Source organism: Lissotriton helveticus, chromosome 7, assembly GCF_964261635.1.
Source record: "Lissotriton helveticus chromosome 7, aLisHel1.1, whole genome shotgun sequence".
Lineage (NCBI taxonomy): Eukaryota > Metazoa > Chordata > Amphibia > Caudata > Salamandridae > Lissotriton > Lissotriton helveticus.
Genome location: NC_136068.1, coordinates 1455117277 through 1455141093, shown reverse-complemented (window position 1 = coordinate 1455141093; position 23817 = coordinate 1455117277). Strand labels below are relative to the sequence as shown.

Genomic DNA, 23817 nt, shown 5'->3' with positions numbered 1-23817 from the left:
AGCCAACACAAGTGTCCTGTCAGTGCGCACAGGACATCTCTAGATTGAAACATGTCCCCAGCGATCCACATCGGAGCAGTGCAGTGCCATAGGCACATGGTGCTAGTAATGTTTCTAGAACGTGGGGGTCTCCGAACATGTCCAAGTCCTGTAATCTAGCACTGCGAAGCAAGAAAGATGGCAATCTAATATATAAACAGTAGCGTGTGCGTGTGGCTTACCAGACATTAGGCGCTGGAACTTGTTCCCTTTTACCATACCAGTGATCGCTCAGTCTGAGTCTTGGTGCCGCTCTTCCCGGTGTTTCTCTTTGCGTCTGCGGTTGAGCTTTTTCAGAAAGTCCTGTGGAGTTCGGAGAATGGTAGAGCGGCCATCTTGTGTCACTTTAAGTCGTGCTGGGTAGAGCATGGCATATTCAATTCCCAGTTCGCGCAATTTCTTCGCCGGGTTATACTCTTTGCGTGCAAGTTGGACCGCTACTGTGAAATCCGGGTAGAATTCCAACGCCTTACCTTGGTAGTTGCTGTCGTGTTTCTCAAGAGCCAGCCTCAAAATGGCATCCCTGTCTCTGTAATTAAGAATACGTGCGACAATGGGTCGTGGGAGAGCCCAGGGTTTTGGCCTTGGGGCAAGGGATCGATGGGCACGCTCCACCAGCAGGACGGTTGAGAAAGGTTCCGTGCGGAACACGCTACGGATCAACTCCTCCACATATGTTTCCATTCTGCCGGTATTAGTGGATTCCAGTACGCCTGTGATGCGGACATTGTTCCGGCGCGTTCTCGCTTCCAAATCCTCTGTCTTATTACGGATGACCTCCAATATCTTTTCCATGTCCGAACATTTTGTGGTAGTAGCATGAGATTCGTCCTCCACTGCAGAGAGTCTAGTTTCAGCTTTGATCAGGCTCTCCCCATGCTTATCCAATTTGGCCGCCATGTTGTTGCCGCGTTGTGTAATGGTGTCTCGTTTCCCATTTTTATGTCCTGGAGACTCTGTTGAATAGCTTGCAATACTTGTTCCATACCTCTATTTGCCACCACTTTGTTGTCAAGCTCTGTATCCGAGTGAGCTGTTGCGCCCTTGCTGTGTTTCTTGGCCTCAAATGGTAGCTTGGATTGCTGTTTCCCAGGCTTTCCCATGTTTGCGTTTAGCAACACAGTCAGAGATATGCCAATGACACACTATGGTAGGTGGAAGGACCTTTAACACAGGGTACTCGTACACCCGGAGTTTGCAGGGTCGTCGCTATAATATGGATGGGTCCCTACCAATGTCCATGGACAGCCAACAGCAGAGGCAATAGTACAGATCCAACAGGTTTTCAGGTCGGTTATGGATAATGCCAAGCAATATGATCCCTGGATACGTTTACTGCCCACAGTGTATTAGCGAGGGGGGCCCGCAATCAGTAGCTTTGCCACGTTAAGATATATCCGCATACCGGACCTTGGTAGGCAGGGCAGGCCGACATTCAGTGTAGGAATCGCGCCATGCGACAACCACCTCGACAGCTAGTATTGCCCACCAGATCAGCCAACATAGTTACTTCGCAATACTTCACTGACGATCACCGCATGTCCCTCGCATAGCTCTCAAAGAAACATATGGTGCCGTGTCTGCGCGCAGCAACAGGGGCTCGTGCGCCTACAAGGGGAGACGCTGCCTAGCATGTACCGCGGCCGTCTTCACCATACGGGGCATAGAAAGATACCGGAGACTTCTGTTAGGATAGGAGGTCACAGGGCCGTGCCTGCCAGTATTGTTGTTGTGCCGTGGCTGCAGGGCGCGTTACACGTTAGTCGTCAGCTATCGGCAGTGTGAGGCGCCATCTTGTTTCAGCCCCGCATGGCCCGCACAATAATACGGGTTTTCACCACAATCCATGCTATCAGCGCTCTACACAGTTCAGATAGGCTAGCGCCGCGCATAGTGCCCACCTAGTGTCGCAAGTTTTTGTCTGACCTTGTTTACACTGGGAACGTTACCATAAACACTCCGACCGAAGAACGCCATAGGGCACCGCCATCTTGCACAGCACACAGTCCGCCCAATGCAGCCGCCGTTACCCCTTGGTTTTCTTACCGAAGTGGTGTCAAAGCAGCTTGGTGGTATACTCACCTCAGAGCCCATGCATTCCAACACCCGTGCCTGTCTCTGAGCGCTCGCTGGATATACGTTAAACGCACTTACACATCGTGGAATGGACCTGGTCGGGGGAGCTGTCGTATCAAGCAGCCATTCCGCTGTGCACCCTCTAGCGCCCCCCAGAGTTCTCGCTTTCCCCTTACTGGGCTCTTCTTCAATATTCACTTTTATTTTCTACAATCTGTTGTCCCAGTTTCAGAAATCGTTATAATTTCTTGGGCTTGCTTAGTTTTCGAAAGATGTTTAACTGAAGGAAGTCCTCTTCCCGCTTGACTTGATTTTATCAGTCTTATGTGGATTCCTATTTTGGGGCTCCGCAGGTTGTTGCACATTTAAGCTAACCTGGTAAAGTGATCTCCTCTCCTTGCTTCTTGACCTTTCACACCAACTCCTAAAATCCTTCATGTAAAGTTGCTTATTTCCCATTCTGCACTTGGCATCCGTCCGGATTGTCTCTTCTTTCTCAGATATCTCCATCAAATTTCCATCCATGCTTTGATTCAAATCTCCCATCCAAGAATGATCTCTCCGTAGTTTACTCAGTGTCCTTGTGATGAACTTGCTGAGTCTGATTCTAGACATTAATCAACGTCATTGTATTCTAGGAGTGCTACTTCTAGTGTGTTCAAAGAAGGATTGCTGCTTCATACGTTCTATTGTCTGCTATTGTATATGTTTCAGGATTGTAATGGTTTGATCTGAACTTACGTGAGTTTGCTTTTTTTAAAGTGATTTCCTTCAAGAACACTACCTAGGTTAGGAATACTCTCGAACTTTTTGCTTGGGGAATTTAGTCTTCTGACGTTAAAGATTAAAACATTGAATAGTACACTTGTTTCTCACTTTGTTCCACCTGTTATTCATAGCCCTTTCTTACCTTGAGAACAATTCTATCCATGGGATTCACTCTATGCCTTAAACTCGAATTAATTTTTATCAATAACTAAGGTAATACTCTACCTTGACCTAACATATATTATAGAAAGAACAAATATATGTACAACTCAGTGTCTGAAGCTCAATATGCACTGATACGAACAGCGACACTTGTCTTTCTTGAACTTTCGTCCACTCAGCCCTTCCTTCAGATAAACCATGAACTGGGTAATGATCTGTACAGCCAGCTCTCACTTTTGTTGTACATTATATCTTGTCTCAGACTTTCTTAATGTGTAAAGTTCAATGCCCATTGGAAACCTTTGGCACGGCCAGCACCAGGCCCAAGAGAGTCAATCTCCATATCCACTCATTATTTCTTTCTCTCATGATGTTCCTCTTTTCTCAAGACTGTCTCACCATTGTTCTTGATTAGGGGACAATGCTGCATTTTCCTCTTCCTCGAGACTTGTGAGCAACATCCCATCAAAAATGATGATCCCAAGATGAGTTTCATATTCCATCTGAAAATGAACTCAAGACTTTATAAAGTTCTTGCCAGGTACTTCTGTGATCTACTCAAATGACTCCTGTTTTGTTAAGGTAAAGGGTAACGGGTTGAAGCATCAGATCATGGAACTCTTTAACCATGCTTCCCAGACTATTTGTCCACTGTGTCTAGCAGGCAGTTGCTTTTGCCCTTTCTTTGGAGGTTGACTCTGTATACTCTTTAAGTATGGACCTCTATGCCTTCCTTCACGTCTAGGACCCAAGAAAAAATAATTTTGGGTAGTCCATGATGCTGTGCCAGAACTCTGTACCCAGACCTGAGCACCAAGGCTTCTTCTGCGGTGCTCCTTGTTTAATCAACATCGAGGGTACTGCTGCTTTTCAGGCTTGACATATTAGGGCTTCCTGACTCCAAGCATCAATTCAAGATATGGGCTGATCAAGCTGTTGTGGCCCAGAGATTCACAAAGTCATGTCTGCATCTCAGTGTGTTGAGCACATCCCATCCACCCCAAAGAGTCTGTTTTAAATAAACCAGTGTACAGATTTTAGCGTCTCCCATGCAATTCACATTCCAAGCATTATATAAAATAAAGAGGCTATCCTTTCTTGTACAGTTTGTATGTCCTTGATATATACTATAAGAGAGCTAGAATGGGTCAGAGTGACAATGGAGTAAGCATCTTTAGAAAAGTACATTTCTGAATAGGGTAAGTAATGGTGAAGGACATATTGAGAGTGTGGGACTCTGGAAGGGGCAGTGATGTTGGAAATATACTGGTGGTGACAGTCTTGGAGGAGAAGTGAAGTATATGTCTGGAGAGACTAGGAGAATGAGTCCGAAAGTGAGGAGCATAGTGGATATTGAGAGACAGCCATATTGTTAATTTCTGAATGGTAGGGAAAAACGCCATCTTACTTGGTTAGTATCCTGAAGTTTTAACCTTTTATTTTCTTTCTAGTGGTGTCCCACGATGGAAGAGAAAAGCTTGCTGGGCAAGCAATTCTACTCCCTGGAAGAGTTTAGCACATTTTTCGACAAGTTGTGCATGGATACTAAAGCCCTGTTCTTCGTCAAGAACTCCTCCTCCCTTAGCAAGTGCAAATGGGCGAGTAACCCACCGTCGCCTGAAGTGGTGGAGGCCTTGAAGTACAACTTTCTGCGGGTTGCTTGCAAGGAATTAAACGCCAACATCAGGGTGGACACGTAAGTGCGTTTTTCTCAGATGCTTAAATTGATGTCCCCTGTGGGAAATTAGAGGGGTAGTCATGCTGCTCTGACCAGTAGAGGCAAATAAGATGTCCATGGAGAGTGATGGGTAATAGTCTATCCATGAAATTCGGAGATGAGAATGGGGTTTGGGGAGCCATAGGGGTTTTTGTGGGTATGGATTCATGGGCTATGAAAGGTAAGAGGATAAAAAAAAGCTAACATTGGGTGGCAATTGTTTAAAATAATCTGGCCAGTGGAAGATCCAAAGATTTTATACATATTTATATATTAAACACAGTATCATAAATAAGTGCTGGTCCTAGAGTGCTGTGTAATGTCCCTGAATGCATCTTGAATAGTGTAATGCAGCATGACCTTTTCATGGATCCTGCTAACCAGTGGTGGGATTTAAAAAAGCAAACACACTGGTTACAAGTTTTAATGTTTCTTGCACCAAGTCTGTGTCAACCCAAACCCCTCAGTTTCTCAGACTGCAGATACCATCTTCCGGTTGTAGTCGCTCCCATCCCCCACCGCCCATACCGCTCCCCCCCCAGTCATCGGATTTAGGTCCATCTTTACCATCATACAAACAATCATTGGCAAACTCGGTAGGTGTCACCTAAGCGGGACAGGAGGGTAGGGAGGGGAAGCAATAATAATGGCAACCAACTCTGTGTTAATGTTGGTGAGAGGGGACAAGCAGCAATGCTAAACCAGGTGGGAGGAGGCAAGCAACAACAACCGGAGCGAGAGGATGGGAAAGGACAAGCAGCATGTCGGGACCGGGCAGGAGGAAGCAAGCAACAACACTGGGAGATATCCATCTCAAGGCATGCGTTTGCATCGCGTGCACTTAAAACGCACGGGACGTTACGACGCGTGCGTTGTCTACGCACGCCATTACATCGCATGCGCTTTCAGAACGCATGCATTCCCAACACATGGGATGTAATGGAGGTGCGCCGAGATGGGCTACGGGGGGCATCGAGACAACGCTGGAGCAACGGCGAGAGAGTTAAGGAGGTGCTCTTATTTAGGGCTTTGGGGGTTAGGGCTAATGGTAGTATGGTGCTGTTTTTGAATTCCGGCATTAGGGCTTAGGGCTACTAGTAGAATGGGTGCTGTTTTGGGGTTGCGTTAGGGCTTAGGCCTTCTTGTAGTATAGGTACTGTTTGGTATTGCGGTAGGGCTTAGGGTCAATGGTAGTATAGGTGCTGTTTTTGGCTTCAGGCACTAGGGCTTAGGGCTACTAGTTTTATAGGTGCTGCTTTGGGCTTGCGTTAGGGCTTAGGGCTAGTTGCAGTATAGGTACTGTTTTGGCCTTTGGGGATAAGGGCTTAGGGTTGAGGTTGTAGTGTAGGCTTGCTTTACAGCATTTACTGTTTAGGACGTAGGGTTTAGGGAAGTGTTAGCGTGCCATATTGTAGGGTACTGTTTTATGATTCAAAGATTATGGTGTAGGGTCGGGTGAAGGGAACTGCTCATACAGGTAAAAATTGCAATTTAAAAGCATGCGGGGTGTCTGTATGCGGAGTGAATGTATTTTGCATGCATTGCTATACAAATGCAACGTAATGGTATGCGTTGTGATTACTCGCGATCTAAGGGAACATGCCATGTAACAATTACGATGTTATGGCATACGATGTAAGCGTTTGTGATGTACCATCATACATCCAACAACACTGAGTGGGACAGAAAGTGGTGTAATGGCCTTCAAACACATGCACTCGTACGTGGGGAGTAGGGGGGGGGCTGAAACAAAAAAAAGTAGCTCTGAAAGCGCCAGCAATGGAAAGAAACTGGACAAAGAAGAATTTCTCTGGCCATGCTCCAGGGGAGGGACAACGCACAAAGCGGAATTGAAGCTGGCACACGCTCTCCCCTGTAACTAAACAAAATGACTTGGAAGCGACAACGCTTGCGCTGTCTCAGGCAAGACCAAAAAAGACAACTAAACCTGTTGGAAATCAGAGGACTTAAGAGGTCGGCTGACATTTCCAGGTTTCATAAACTGACTCCTATTTGTCATCAATTTGTGACTGTTACCCCCTTCTCAAAGTCAGACATGGACACAATGTCGATCTGCTTAAAACTCATCCTATACATATTTGGAAAGACTCCATGTGGCAATCTGCTACTAACTAGTAGAAAGTACTCTCCTGGCTGAGCTTGACTTTTAAAGGTTTTGACTTTGGTTACCCTCACTTGAGTACAACCGAGTGTATGTATACATATGCCTATTTTTCTGATCTGAGCTTCCTCATCTAAGATAGGTCTGGACTACTGCGTCAAGTTCAACCTTTGGTCTTCCTACTTGTTCTGTATGTGAAAACAGAAAATGCTTTTTTCTCTGTCGCACAATCAAAATTGACAGTAAACCGTATGAAATATTACCTTGGTATTCCCAGTAACAAGAAGGTCAAAACAAAATTGTGACAGAACAGAAATGATGAAGAAACAATGAGGGAGCCAAACTAGAATATAAAAAGAAATCACAAATTATACGAACCAGATTAACACTAGACTAATTTGTTATTCAAACACAATTTCTGCAAAAAATCCACTAAAACATTCTTTCCAAACAGTACATAAATGACCTTCTCAAGCGCTCTGTGAACAACTAGAGAACAATTTTTCTGGGGGATAAATATCTCCAAAGAGGAGGATGAGTAAGGCCAATTTCTTTAGCCATCAGTGAACTTGTTCCTAATTCAGCAGTGCTTATAGATTTCTCCCTCTCTTCTTTAAAAAAAAAAAATTTTTTTTTTATTTATTGACAGAAGTTTTAATAGCAGAAATAGTACACCGAACAAAAAGAAGAACCCTGGGGTGTGGGGGGGGGGGTGTTTAGCAAGCCAGCATGGCGGACGCTTGCTGAACGAGCTCCGTCCAGCCTGCTGTATATCCTGCAATTATCCTACCTCTACGATGTCACACGGACCATAGCAACGACCCTGTGGTCCTGTGGTGTCCACAACATCACCCAGAGTGCCTTTGGGACGCCTGTGGGAGTTAGTGGCGGCATACTTAAGTTTTAGGCGAGACTGGGCCGTGAGGGGGCGAGGCCTGGCTGGTCGAGGCGCCGCACTGAAGAGAGTTGGAGCCCGGAGCCGGGAGAGAGCGGCAGCCTCGACGTGGTATCCCCGCGAGGGAATGGAGCAGATTATCGCTGAGATCGACCAGCGGGTGGAGGCAGCCGACAGGGGGCCGGCCACTTCTCCGTGGCACAGCCTGCGGCAAAATTTGGCGGGCAGGCTCGGCGGCCAGAGCAGGCTGTGGAGATGGGGAGCAGAGCGGGGGAGTGGGGGTCGTTGTCCATGTCCAAGCGACGTCCTTGGCGATCCCCCCCTGACGGCGGTGGGGGCCCGAGGTATTTGCAGCTTACAGACCTTGCATAGATAGGCATATTCACCTGGACCCATCCCCCCTGGCCTGCTTCGTAGAAGGAGTGCAGCGGTGCTGTTGAGCCGTGAAGGGAACAGAGGCATCGGCGGTAGAGGGCTGAGGCGTGTATGGGAAGGCCCCTGGACCAACATCTGGACACAGAAGAGGCATGCCCTCTTCCTCCTTAGGGACCCCTCTCAGCCCCCACCAGAGACGATCCTCTCTGCAGCTGGTCGGGCAGTATGGGCGCCATTGGAGACCCTCGACCAGGCGGTGGCTGGTGTACGTCAGAGGGGTTGGGCGGCCCAGAGGCGTGTGTGCTGGACAGGCTGTGGGCCTTTGGGGGGGTGCCGGTTCTGGGGGCCTCCATCCTGGACCCAGGACGTAGTAGGGTGGACTGAGTGACGCCGCGGATCCTTGGTGGTACCAGCTATATTGTGGCCACTGGGCTGCGTGCTGGCCTCAGCTCTGGGGCGTCTTCTTGTGGGCCCCAAATCGGCAGTCAGACCGGGCCGTGGGGGCTCACAGTGGACTATCCCTGAATTTGCTTCCTCCCCGGGCTTCACAAACTTGTGTAGGGAGCGTTGAGAGCCGCCATGATACGGGACCAGGGCGGTGGCGGCACAGCCAAGCAAGGCCCTATTGACAAATAAACAGATGCAGGAGTGACTGCTGGGTCACCGGGAGGACAGCAGGGGGCGATGCCTGATAATGCAGCTCTTATGGCGGCCATCACTCAATCCAGGGACATGCTGGATGCGAAAACTGGAACAGTCGGCTCTGGTGTCATGCTGCTGAGACAAGACTTTTGCAACGCAGTGTCGCGGATCACGGAAGCTGAAACTCGTATCTCTGGAGTGGAGGGCGATGTCACCTCACTAAAGAAAAAAGTGGCTGACATGGAGAACGCTCAGAAGGCACTTGCATTGCGAGTGGAGGTATGTGGAGGGATGGGCCTGACGCAACCACCTCTGCTTTGTTGGGTTCTCGGAGGGTTGTGAGAGGGGCAATATGGAGTGCTTCCTCACGCAGTGGCTGGAGAGTTGGCTCCCCCCCGGAGGCCCTGTCTCATTGCTTTGTTATAAAGCGTGCTCACAGAGCGCTCATGCAGAAGCCCCCACTGGGGTTGCCCACAGCCAGTTATATCGAAACATTTGAACTACCTTGATTGCGATGCCATATTGAAGCAGGCTTGAGCAAAGGAGCCGCTGCTCTATGAAAATGCATGCATCCTTATTTTTCCTGACTATACGCGTCTGGTGCAGCAACAGCGGCAATCGTTCATGGCGGCGAAGGCCCGTCTGAGGGACCTTTAGCTCTCCTGTTCCCTGCCCACCTGAGGGTGTATACCGCTCCCGCACGCACTTTTTTGACACTCCTGAAGAGGTCTTCAAATGGACTGACGAGACGGTGCGGGTGAGAGTGCAAACACCACCTGCAAGAGAATCTGATTCCTCATCAAGCTAGATGGTTCGGAAGGGTCCCCAGGGTCAGCTGAGGGGTAACAGACGGTCACGATCTCGGCGCCGCTCCCAGTCCTGCGGCGCCTCCTCGGGGAAGGCTCCACTTCAGGGCGGCAGATTGATTTATGGATCCACGAGGAACTGCAGGATTCTAGACTGCTCACTGCTAATCGGAGAGACACTGGCACAGGCTGGTTTTCTTGCCAGGCTCTTCCTGGCGAGGGATAGGCCCGGGAGGCATGGGCTGTAAGTTGGGGATCCATTGGTCGGGGTGGCTCCCATTCCCCCGTTGGGGATTCAGGTCCAGCCCCGCTGCGACAGATGCTTCAGAGTTTTTGAGGTACAGGGTGGGGGGTTTGTTGGGTGGGGGTTGTTTACGTTCCCAGATCACTCTTTCGCTACTAGATCGCTGCTCTTCACATATGCACTGCACAGTCCCCGGGTCTACTATAGTAGTGGATGCCCGCTCTGATGGTCAGCACATCTAGTAAAGGGAGGGGGACCCCCTTCGCATTGTTACCTGGAACACTCGTGGAGCCCTGGACAAAATAAAACGTGGGGCCATATTTCAACAGGCCAAGCGGGCCGGGTCCGATATCCTTGTGTTGCCTGAAACACACCTCATGGGTACGAAGGCCCTCTTCCTCCAGCGGGGTGGGTTTCAGCAGGTCTTCCACTCTGGCTTTATGAGGAGTTTACAGGAGTAGCGATACTGATACACTGCAGGGTCCCTTAGACCCATAATAAACAATGGACGGACACACAGGGGTGGTATCTGTTTCTTCGGGGCAAGATAGGGGAAGACCCCCTAGTGCTGGGCATACGCTCCCCCTCCCCTCCAATGGAATCTGGTAGAACGGCTTATGACTTTATGGTCGGATATGCGAGAAGCACTCTCTGTAGTTGGTGGGGATTGGAACGATGTCATGGAGCTGGCCAGGGACAGATGGCGGGCGGGGGGTGATCCGGAGAATGGTCGCCCCACAAGGCTGCACTCCTTCGTGACGGGACTTGATTGGGTTGATGTATGGCGGCGACTTAACGGTGATAGTCCGGAACTTACCTACATGTCTGCGGTTCATGATTCATATTCCAGAATTGACTATCTCTTTGTTCCCAGAGTGGCGGAAGGCAGGGTAGTGTTAGTGGAGATTCTGCCCCGGGGCCTGTCAGACCATTCCCTGGTGACCCTCACAGTCCAGATAGGTCGGGGACAGCAGCCGTTTAAGTGGTGCCTCTCAGTATGGCACCTGCAGAATATCGACTATAAAGATCACATGAGTGAAGCTATTGATCATTACCTGAAGGTTAATGTGGGGTCTGTATCTAGTGCCAAGACACTGTGGGAGGCCTTGAAGCCAACACTGAGGGGGGTGAATATATCCTGGTGTGCGGTGGCACGTAGGAAGCGCAGGGCAGAACTGCTGCGAGCAGAAGCAGGAATGGAGGAACTCGAACGCATGAGCCGGGAGACATGGGGAGGCCAGTCCAGGAGGCAATTATTGATGGCTTAACAGAATTATGCGACTCTTCTGATGGACGGGCCCGCCAAGTTTGTCTGGCGACGCTTAGCAGAGTATATCAATGGGGTGACAAGTCCAGCAAGATGCTGCACCGTCTGTCAAGGTACCTTCCATCCCAGACCTTGCTGGGAGTCTTGGGTCCGGAGAGAGAGTTGCTTACAGACCCCCTGGCCATAGCCAAAAGCTTTGCCGCCGCCTACTATGCAGAGCTGTATGCTCCCCGAGAATGCCTATCGGCCGCCGTGATTGATAAATTCATAACTGACCTCCCACCTAAAACTGTGTCAGATGAGGTGCGGGAGCAATTGGAGCTACCACTGACTGATGAAGAATTGGGCACGGCCCTGGGGGAGCTCAACCCCTGGGAAGGCACCGGAACCTAATGGATTCCCCAGTGAATTTTTTCAACAATATTTTACACAGCTGTCCCCCCCCCCCCCCCATTTTCGACCTGTGGTGGAGGAGGCCCAGGAGCGGAGCTCCCTACCACCAGACTGGAGACATGCGGAGGTGGTGGTGTTCCACAAACCAGGCAGGCCCCCGGAGCAACATGCTTCGTATCATCCGATTTCCCTCTTAAATGTAGAGGCAAAGGTTCTGGCCAAAGCCTTGGCCAATCGCCGCTTGCCCCACATCTCCACTCTGCGCTCATCCTAATATTGTTCCTGGTCGCCCTCTGAGGCATGAACCCAGCCTGGTCAGGGTGTACCAGAGTGGAAATGTGGGGCAAGAGGCGATTGGCCCCTGTCCCCATACTTATTTGGGTTAGCTATGGAGCCTCTGGCTGCTTGGGTGGGTATTGATTCTGGCTGCTTGGGTGGGTATTGATGCGTAGGTCTGGGGATTCGAGTGGGCGCCGGGCCTGTCCGATAGAATCACATTATTTGCGGACAATGTCCTATTTTTTCTGACCGATATAGACAGGACTGGGCGGCGGCTATTGCGACTTTTCCTAGTCCAGTTCATGTATTTATACAGGGTTTACTTTACTCGAGTGCGTCTGTGGAGGGCAGGGTTGATCGCTTCTCCTATGTGTCTTCTCTACAGTTGAGAGGAGGGTACATTTATTCATACAGTCTGGCTTTGTCTCTCCCTTGACCGCTTTTGAAGGGGGATGTTTGCCTGCCTTTCAGAGGTCCTAGGGTGGATACTCCCACGCACACTGCAGCTAAATTCATGGATAAAGTGTTCTCGGATCTCTTAAATCAGATTGTTGTAATATATTTGGATGACATTCTGCTTTATTCAGCTGCTCCGGAGTTGTATTATGCACATGTCGCTCAAGTCCTGAAAAGACTACTTCAAAATAGTCTTTTCTGTAAGCCTGAGAAGTGTAAATTCGACAAATCTGAAGTGGAATATTTGGGTTACCGGATCATCAAGAAAGGGATTGCCATGGATCCACAAAAAGTCAAGGCTATTTTAGATTGGCAATCGCCTTCAACCATCCTAGAAACCCAATGTCTTTTAGGTTTGACAAACTTCTATCGCCAATTCATCTATTTGCTCACCGTACACGTTATATCTCCTAAACCTTAAAGAAGGAAAATCTCTGACTAGGATCCACATGGACCAAAGCTGCTGAAAGAACTTTTCAGTCGTTGAAACAGGCATTCGCTCAAGTTCCCCTTTTATGTCATCCAGATACAACAAGGAAGTTTATTGTAAAAACAGACGCTTCAGACAGAGCAATAGGTGCTGTGCTTCTCCAAAAGAGCTGTTAGCCATGAAGTTGGCCTGTCGTTAATAGAGAGAGTTCCTAATGGTTACCAAGAAAACTGTTTGAAATCAGAACAGATCATGGGAATCTACAATGTCTTCGCAACATTGTGTCAGAATAGTCGTCGGGCTCAATGAGCTTACTTTTTTAGCCAATACAATTTTGCCATTACTTGTATACCAGGGACTCTGAACAGTCTAGCAGATGCCTTATCCCGTTGATATCCAGAAGGTCTAATGCCTCCACAACAAAACATAATTGAGCCACAACTAATCATTGGCACAGTTCAATCATTCATAGACCGAGTCCAATCAGAGTTTAACTCCCTAAACCAAGAAGAATGGAAGAAGCTGAATTACCAGATTAAGTGACAAGATAGATACTATTACTATGGTAAAGCATTGTTCTTCCCAACCCAAAAAGTACAACTTGAAGCCTTACAGATGTAATTATTATCCTGTTGCTGGCCATCGTGGTTTAAAAAATACTCTAGAGTTATTACTTCGCTCCTTTTGATGGCCATCAATAAGAAAAGATACTGAGATCCAAATATCCTATTGTCCTGTCTGTGCCCAAGCCAAAACACCTCACACTAAACCTGTGGGGTTACTCCAGCCCCTACCTGTTCAAACCGCACCATGGCATACAGTGTCCACTGATTTAATTTCCTCTCTACCTCCTTCTGCAGGTAACCAAGTCATTATGGTGACAGTAGACTCCTTTTCCAAAATGGCACATTTCACTGCTATAACGAAACTACCTACCACAAAAGAACTTGGAAAAATCTTCATACAGGAGATTTACCACCTTCATGGTCTTCCGCAGATCATCATATCCGAACGAGGACCTCCGTATATATATCCTGGTTTTGGAAACACTTTTGCAAATCCCTTTATATTGAAGTAGCCCTATCATCAGGGTTTCATCCCCAGACAGATGGTCAAACTGAATGTTTAAATCAGGGGCTAGAACAAGTCCTTTGTTGCTTTTGCAACTCCACCCAAAGTGATTGGACCTGGGAACCCGGGAGTGCAGGCTGATGTCTCTAAAGCTAGGGAGGCAGAGGCGGTTCAGGTGGAGAGATGACGTTCCTTTGATTATAAGAGTTGCAGAGCAAGGATGCACGCAGAGGTGGCAAATCGAGCACGCTGCTGGTGTGCCTGGCTAACCCGATGCCCAGGGGAGAGTCGATATTGGGTTTGGTAGCCCCATCAGGGGAGATGGTGAACACAAGCGGGGATCAACAGACTGTTTCTAGAGTATTATACAGGGCTATATAGTAGCCAACTGCCGCAGGGACCTGATGGCATACAGGATGAGGTGGCTCTACCGAGCTTGAGCAAAGAGCAGGAGGATCTGCTGGGAAGTGAGATTACGGTGGGTGAGATAAGGAACGCGATTAAGCACATGTCCCGTAATAAGACACCTGGGGTGGATGGTCTTCCTATAGAGTTCAATTCCAAATACACAGATTGTTTAGTTCCACGTTTGCAGATGATTTATCGGGAGGCGTATAAAGAAGGGAGGCTGCCTAAAACCACTAGGGAAGCTATTATTATTCCTCTTCTGAAGCCGAGAAGGAAAGCTACAGATATGAAAGCATATCGCCCGCTATCAATGCTGACAGCTGACTCCAAAATCTTGAGCAAGATATTGGCGTCCCGCTTACTCCCCCTGTCTCAGCGCCTCGGAATTATCGCGCTGACTACTCCACTCGATCCACCTTAGCGGCCATCTTGAGGGAGGTAAGGGTTGCGGGCTAGTGGTTTGAGCCCTCCCAGACTACTTAAGAGGAAGTTTCTTCCTAACCTGCAAAACTGTGATTTTCATTTCTCCCCTGAGGCGCATAGCCGGGGGATCTCTTTTCACTCTCTTGTGCCTGCTTGTCAAACGCTGCTGAGTAATAGCGCATTTATTTTTACAATCTGTAAATATTTTAACTGTGCAATTTTAGAAATACCGACCAACCTCGGCGCGAGATTAGCGTCGCACCGAGGCTATAATATAGGCTCCCCCTGTCTCAGCGCCTCGGAATTATCGCGCTGACTACTCCACTCGATCCACCTTAGCGGCCATCTTGAGGGAGGTAAGGGTTGCGGGCTAGTGGTTCGAGCCCACCCGCCCTCCCAGACTACTTAAGAGGAAGTTTCTTCCTAACCTGCAAAACTGTGATTTTCATTTCTCCCCTGAGGCGCATAGCCGGGGATCTCTTTTCACTCTCTTGTGCCTGCTTGTCAAACGCTGCTGAGTAATAGCGCGTTTATTTTTACAATCTGTAAATATTTTAACTGCAATTTTAGAAATACCGACCAACCTCGGCGCGAGATTAGCGTCGCACCGAGGCTATAATATAGGCTCCCCCTGTCTCAGCGCCTCGGAATTATCGCGCTGACTACTCCACTCGATCCACCTTAGCGGCCATCTTGAGGGAGGTAAGGGTTGCGGGCTAGTGGTTCGAGCCCTCCTACCCTCCTCCTCCATCAGTATGTATAAAATCACTAGACCATCCCGTCAAGGCAAGCCCGTCTGCGCCCGTCTGCGCCGGAACCGGGCCTAGGGCCACCACCCCTGGCCTGTCTGCGATACATAAAATGCAGACTTATACGCAACACAGCCTATTGGCACTACGGCCGCTACCTAACATATGCTGCACGAGAATAGACCCTTTTCTGAACCCACTGGACTTTATCACACAATGTGTATACTGTAATTACAAAATACCCATACAACTGCCTCCGACCAATACTCCCCAAGCAAGCGATCTAAAAGAGAAGGTCACTACAGTTGCTCTGATCAACGCCCGCTCACTTGGTAAGCATAGGCAAGAGATTGCGGATTTCATAACCGACACCACACTCGACATCCTGTTCGTCACCGAAACTTGGATGGACGAATCATCTGAGCCAGACCTGGCAATTGCAGTACCGGACGGATACAAAGTATACCGTCAGGATAGAGGCAGTAGAAAAAAAGGAGGAGGATTGGCAATTATAGCCAGAGAACAGTTCCCGGCCAGAACAAACCTAATTCCATCCACTTCTTGTGAAGCGATGCAGTTCGACATTAAGCTATCAGCCTTTTTTAATTTTAAAGGAATTTTGATATATCGCCCCCCTGGACCGAAGGCTGGATTCCTTGCTAGTATTAACACTATAATGGAATCAGTCGCCACTGAAAGCTCATTTACGGTCCTAGGCGACCTAAATTTTCATTTGGACAAAGATAACCAAGCTGATACAGCTATGCTAACCTCCGACATGGAAACATTGGGCTTAAAACAATTAGTCACTTCCCCGACCCACTCGGCAGGCCACATTTTGGATGCCATTTTTTCTAGCGTTGATGGTTTCCAAATAACCAACATCCTCCCTATGCCATGGACAGATCACCACGCTATACTTGCCAAGTTCATCACCAACACCTCTTCCAATAAAATTTCAGTCCCACCATCTCAAAAATCGTTCAAAGACTGGAAAAATATAAATCAGGATGACTTTAGCACTAGGCTGGATCAAACTTGCCCAGTCTTATCTGGCGAACAAAACTTGGCATTACAACAATTCCAGTCCTGGTTGGGTCAGGCAGCTAATCAGCTAGCTCCGATCAAAGTAATTTCTAGAAATAGAGCCAAACCCACTGCCCCGTGGTACACTAAAGAATTGAGGGCACAAAAACATACTAACAGGATCAAAGAAAGATTATGGAGGAACACCTACGACATAGCCAGCAAGATATGTTACAAAGAATCACTGGCACTCTATAAAGGTATGATCACAAAGGCAAAAAAAGCCTTCTATTCTGACCAAATTCACGAGGCAAAAAACTCAAGTAGACGATTGTACCAAATCACCAAACTACTGTCAGGTAACACCCCAGATCTTACCCCTCCTCCTTCACAAGCACTATGTGATTCACTGGCAACTTATTTCTATACCAAGGTAGACGATATCTACCAAACCTTTGTTACCAAACCACCTCTAGGGACAGGTAGCTCCCTCACGCCTCGTACAGAAAACATGTTCCCAAGTTTCCAGGCGGTAACAAAAGAACACATAAGAACAATAGTGTCCACAATAAAAACAGGCTCGGCCCTGGATCCTTGTCCTTTCTCAATTCTCCCGCCTGTAATGGACTCTATTATTCCAGCACTTACCCAAGTCTGTAACTTAATCATGCTCTCAGGCATATATCCAGACCCGCTAAAAAACACTTTATTAAAACCTTTACTAAAAAAAACCTCCCTTGATAAACAAGATCTGAAAAACTATAGGCCCATTGCGAGTCTCCCTTTTGTGGCCAAAGTAGTAGAAAAGGCTATGAACGCCCAGTTATCCGAATACATTGAAAAACATCATAGATTGGATGACACACAATTCGTTTTTCGGAAACATCATGGGACGGAAACAGCCTTGATAAAGGCTGCTGATGACATCAGGACAATTAGGGACCAGGGGGGAACAGCGATTCTGGTAATGCTGGACCTGTCTGCAGCCTTCGACACGGTCGACCATACCATCTTGGTCGACCGTGTCGAAAAGATCGGCCTTGGTCACTCTGCCAAAGACCTGCTTGCATCTTTTCTAGTGAATAGAACGCAAGCGGTCACCCTAGGACCCTTTCAATCGACACCACAATCGTCACCATGTGGAGTTCCTCAAGGCTCATCCCTCAGTCCGACACTTTTTAATATCTATGTGTCGGACCTTGCTAATGTCATCAAAGCACATGGGATGAGCCTAACCTCCTATGCTGACGACACTCAGTTGGTGCTAGCTATTAAAGGTGACGGGCCTCAAATAGCAAAGAAATTTAATAAAGGACTGCAAGACATAGGAGAATGGATGGCCAGTAACTGTTTAAGACTGAACTCAGATAAAACTGAGGTGGTCATCTTTGGACCCCTTTTCCCGAGTTGGCCATTAAACTGGTGGCCAGAAACTTTTGGCACCCCTCCAAACCCCACAGCCAAGGTCAGGAACCTGGGTATCATCTTTGACGATGGACTAACTTTTATGGACCACGCTAAAAAAACAGCATCCACAGCTCATTTTAAATTAAAGATGATTAGGAAGATTCGTCCGTTTCTCCCGGAAACAGCTATCAAAACTCTGATCAGCTCATTAGTACTGTCCACTCTGGACTACTGCAACGGATTATTCCTTAACGCACAATCCAGAGTCATAAGGAAACTTCAATCCATTCAAAATGCCGCAGCTCGCTTACTTGCGAGGAAAACAAAGTTTGAGCCCACATCAAAAGTCATAAAGGAATATCACTGGCTTACAATTAGGAATAGAATACACTTTAAATCCTTATGCATAGTTTACAAGGCTCTGAATGATCAAGGTCCATATTTTCTCAAAGAGCAACTCCAACACTATAAACCAAGTAGACTGCTCCGATCAGCCACCCTCCAGCAGCTAACTGTTCCACGGGCTAGAACAGTTTCTTGGGGCGATCGCCGCTTTTTGGTGGCTGCCCCGAAACTGTGGAATACTCTCCCCCAACATATCAGGCAAAGCCCTTCCCTCTTCCAGTTTCGTAAACAACTAAAAACTTGGCTCTTTGAGCAATAATCTTCCACCATGATCTCCAGTTTCCCAATGAAAAATAGGGCAGTTTTAGCGCCGAGACGCCTACGGGTATTTGTTGCGCTTTAGAAATGTCAAAAATAAAATGAATAAATATCGCAATTAATACACCAAGATCAGTCGGGTTTCATACCTAAGCGTAACACGTCTATTAATGTGAGACGCCTATTGCAAATTCTGGAGAACTGCCAGGGCCTGATGCCGTCTGCCCTGATTCTCTCAGTGGACATAGAGAAGGCATTTGATAGCCTAGAATGGCCATTTCTCTTTCAGGTTATGCTCAAAATGGAACTGGGGGAGGAGTTTGCGATGTGGACTCCAATATTATATAACTCAGCGACAGCCCGGGTGCGAACAGGGGGGACAGTGTCGACACCTTGCTCGGTGGGACACGACAGGGCTGCTCGCTTTCTCCGCTATTGTTCGCATTGGCGATTGCACCCCTAGTGGTGCGAGCCAGAACGGGGAGCAACTACACTGGGCTAGAGATGCGGGGAGCAATGCATTATAAATCGCTCTATGCGGATGATCTGCTGATGTTTCTGGCAGCCCCTGGTGAGGACTTAATGGGAGCGACGGTCCTGTTGAGGGAGTTTGGGGCGGCTTCAGGGCTGTGCGTGAACTGGGAGAAGACTAGCCTCTTCCCGGCGCGCCGAGCAATGGGAGCCCCTGATAGAACGAATAGAATAAGATCGGAGCCCTGTTGTCTGCCATATTTGGGAACTAACATTTATCATGAACAGGCGGATCTGGTGGAGGGCAATGTGAATAGAGCAGTGCGAGGGATCAGGGGGAGCATCGCGTTCTGGCATACACTGCCGCTTTCGGTAGCAGGAAGGGTGGCGCTTCTGAAGATGGTGGCGCTACCAAGACTGCTGTATTACTTCAGGACCTCCTCAAGAACATGTAATTCCTGCCAAAAAAGAAAACTGGAGGATAAAGCCACCAGTCCACTTAAGATTACTCCTGCTCCAATACAACATACACCTTGACCTCAACAGTCTCCAGACTATGGGGATATACACTCAGAAGGGTCAATACACTCTTTTACAGGGGATTGGAGTGATGATGATGATCAACACACATTGCCCCCACAAGATGATTGGGATACATTAGACACACATCCGCCTGATGTCGCGGATCCAGACCTTAATCCCTCTAAACCCTTTCCACCAGATGATACTACTACATATTATGACCTTATAAATATAGCAGCACATTTTCATAAGGTACCTTTGCATACTGAGGAAATAGAGGATGACTTTTTAGTTGAAACGCTTTCCTCCACACAAAAATCAACCTTGCAGGGTTAAAGGGTATGATTGGACATGCTACTAATATTTTTAAAGAGCCCTTAAAATCTAGAATTATTACTTTAAGAGTGGACAAAATAAATATATAAACGTTTCACAACAGAGCCTACCTATATTCTGACTCTGCTTACACCCGATTCCTTAGTAGTTGCAACGTAAAAGAGTGAACTCTCAAATAACTTGATGCTCCACCACTTGATTACGAGAGCAAACTTATAGACACAGCAGGGAAAAGGGTTGCAACACAATCTTCTAATCACTGGAGAATTTTTCAAACTCTATATGTATGTTATCACGGTATGGTAGGTCACACTGGGACAAAATGGAAGACATTTTACAACATCTCCCAGAACAATACAAAAAACAGGCATACCAAATTACATTACAGGGTAAACTTGTATCAAGCACAAAAACATGAACATACGGTGTGCTCTTGATGCAGCCGATACAGCAGCTGGGGAAATAAATATCAGCCTTATGCTAAGAAAGCATGCATGGCTAAGGGTATCTGGTTTTAAACCATAAGTACAACAAAATATTATTGGTCTTCTTTTGATGGTGAACACCTTTTTGGTCCACAAGTGGAAACTTTGCTAGAAAATAATTAAAAAAAGACAATACGACTGCGAAATTAATGGGAACACTACAAACACAGTCTCAAAGGGCACTTTTCGGCACTCTACATATCACAGAGGATGTAAATCAACCACCACAGGCATCCACCCCTTTTTTAACAAAACTCAAACAAGTCCCCAAAGAGGATATTATAGAGGATCCTACAGAGGGAATAATAGCAGGGGCTTGGAGGTTTTAACAAAAAAACTTCCTCTACTACAACTAAACAGTGACTCAACTACCATTCTTTCGATCACATAATACCTGTCGGGGAAAGACTACAACAGTTCTTTCCACAATGGGTTAACATCAAATCAATGGGTGTTCAATTTTATCCCACATAGTTATTGTCTGGAGCTAATCTCAACTCCTCCAAACCTACCACCCTGTTTTCACAAAATATCTACACAACATCAAAACCTGTTAAAAGAAGAAATTCAAGCTCTAGTAAAAACAAGCATTTGCAATGCAATATGTCTCGCAAATGTGAGATTTGTTGCTATTGGCATTGTAAATGACAATGCCTTTTCATTTGTGTTTAGAAAACCTGGAATAATAAAAGGCATCATTTACAATATCAATAGGTCAAAGTTTCTAAAATGCGAGACCTATTGTATTGCAAATGCTTGTTAGGAATCGTTAGTAGTTGTGTGTATGTTTAACATTTGCTATCATTAGCAGGGCCTGGGATCGGATATCTGATATGTGGTGTTTCCTCCTTTTTAATTCATTTGGGAATCGTTATAAATGGAATATCTCACAAAACTTGCTGATATTTTGCACTCCTGTATTTTGTATTCTCTAAACTACCTTTTTTTCTCTTAAACCAAAAATTAGAAGTTTGCTAGTTAGATTTTGAAAAACCAGAGACTATTAATAGTTAGCCAAAGACGCAGCCTTGTATTAATGATATGCCAATGGACATTTTGACTGTGCACTGGCAACAAGTACCACCTGAGCTTCGGACCCATTATCTAGATAAAACAATTTAAAAATGCTGGGGATTATTTACAAGCCTCTTGCACCATCGGTACGTCAGGCGGCGCAAAGGGCTTGTAAAAAAGCCCCGTAGAATTTAACATTTTAAAAGCTTCTCCCAGAAGACCTTCTGATCCACCTAACCCAATGCAGCTTCGAAGCCCATGAAACCACAGAACTGGTGGTCATTGTTTGTGTTCATGGACGTCTGAGTTAAAAACCGCAGAGCAAATCAATAGTGGTGTTCAAGTTTGGACTGACTCTGCCTGCTCTTTCAGATTAAGAAACGTTCCATAAGTCGGGCTTCTAAAGGCTGCAGAACAGTCCTTACATAGTGATTTGTTTGCTAGAATCCTGTTACAGATGACCCAAAACTTTGAGGAGAGAGAGGTGCAAAGAATGCAGATGTTTGACATGTTTCTAGGGCACTGGCGAAGTCGCATTGGCGGCCCACGGAGCTTATGGTGTTGTTCAACGTCTGTATATGGCCCACCGGGTCTGTAACAAATGTGAAAATTCTGAACTGACAATTCTGTAAAAAACATGACACTGCTAACTGCTCTCTCCGGTCTCAAATGCAGATGAAAACCAGTCCAATCCTTACATCCTCGTACATACAGAAGAACATTCTGGTGCTGATCTAGCATATGCTCTGAGGAACAGGCTGATACATAAATTGAGAGATATTGGTAATTTCTTTGGATTTCGTAAGGTTCTGAAAACTTTCCTGTTTTCCCAACACGTCGACTACGTTCCATTGACTCTTTTAATACTGTGAAGCCATGTAGCTGCGTGATGTAATGAAAACAAAATACTCCATACGATTGCATTTATGTGAAGCATAAATCAGTGTAAAGCGAACAGGGTAAATTGGCGTTAAACTGAGGCTCCAATGGCACGAGGGTGCTTTGATTACATGGACTCTCGATCTCTGGAAAACAAAGATGTTCTGTGAACATTCCAGAATTTCACACTTTTCGGTTCTACTGCTGCAGTCCAGTAGCAGCTTTCAAATGTTTCAAAATGAATACAACACTTGTCTTAAAGCTTTGCTGTAACCCTGAATCGTCCCAGGAAAATCACGTGGAGAGTCAGGCAAAAATGGGCCCCCAGAGAGAACTGCTGGGGGTTGGGCTCGAGATACTACATCCGACAAGGCAGTCCAGTAGATCGCATTTGTAGCTCATTATAAGCCGCCGGAAGCAGGTGTCGAAACGTTATTATTAAAAGAGCCATAAGGAAAACGCTCAACAAATCGATTGTTTCGTCCCAAACAGCACCGCCTCTCCCCTATCTCCTCCACCGCCGAGGAACGCGCAGGAATGACTGCAACAAAAAAAAATACCGGAAACGCGATAATGAATCCCGCCCCTCCTGGACTGGTGACCTGACTCATGGTTGCCATGGCGATATTTTAGAAAATACGCTTGCGACACCGTAAGTCGCGTCACCCAGTCCTCGAGAGGCGGGATCACAGCCGGACAAATCATCCGAACACGGGCTTTGTCCAGTGGCAGGTCTCTGTTTGGCGAGGCCGGCCAATGGAAGAAGGGGCGTGGTTTCATGCCCCTTCTTGCTAACAAGAACTCTCGCCTGCGACAGCGCATGTGCTGCAACGCAGGCTTCGACCTAAAAAAGGAGCAATAGAATCTGTGCCAGTACAACAACAGGGAAAGGGGGTTTTCTCCCTTTACTTTCTAATTCCCAAAAAGGATCGAACTCTAAGACCTATGTTAGATCTTAGGATAAAATTGTTTAAAAGTCTATCAGAACATGTCCATAAGGTCACTCTTCACAATATAATCCCACTTCTCCAAATAGGAGATTTTATAACGGCATTGTATCTAAAGGATGCATACTCCCACATTCCAATTCATCCAGCACACAAGCAATATCTCAGATTTCTCTTAAACGGGCAGCACTTTCAGTTCAAAGTGCTACAGTTCGGGGTCACCACAGCCCTTAGGGTATTTACCAAATGTCTGGCAGTAATAGCAGCCCATTTCAGGAGACAAAATATACATGTATTTCCATATCTAGATGATTGGCTTATCAAAGCAACACATATTTACAAAGCACCCCGACAACAATCATTCTACTGCAAGTCTAGGTTTCACAGTAGATGCAGTAAAATCGCACCTACAACCACTACAAGTACAACCCTACTTGGGAGCAATCCTAAATTGTCAGACAGTAGTAGCTTACCCAAATGCAGACAGAATTAAGACTTTCAAAAATCTGGTGCCACTATTTCAGACCCAGAAACAAATGTCTGTGAGAGCAGTTATGCGTCTCATACGAACTGTGGCCTCATGCATAGCCATAGTACCTCATGTTGGACTAAATATGCATCCTCTGCAACAATGCCTGGTGTAACAATGGTCTCAAACGGAGGGTCATTTGGACAATCTAGTGTTGATCAGCTGTCAAGTTTGCCAAATTCTGTAATGGTGAAACTCCAACAAACTAGTACAGGG

General features: G+C 46.8%; 1 protein-coding gene across 1 annotated transcript in view; it reads left to right on the top strand.

Moving 5' to 3' along the window:
• Positions 1–23817, top strand: part of LOC144770358 (uncharacterized protein ZSWIM9-like) — an 85310-nt gene that overhangs the window by 24534 nt on the left and 36959 nt on the right. Inside the window, exon 3 of the mRNA XM_078654823.1 lies at positions 4497–4741. Within this exon, the coding sequence (XP_078510949.1) occupies positions 4497–4741 (245 nt within the window). The remainder of the gene's footprint in view (positions 1–4496; positions 4742–23817) is intronic.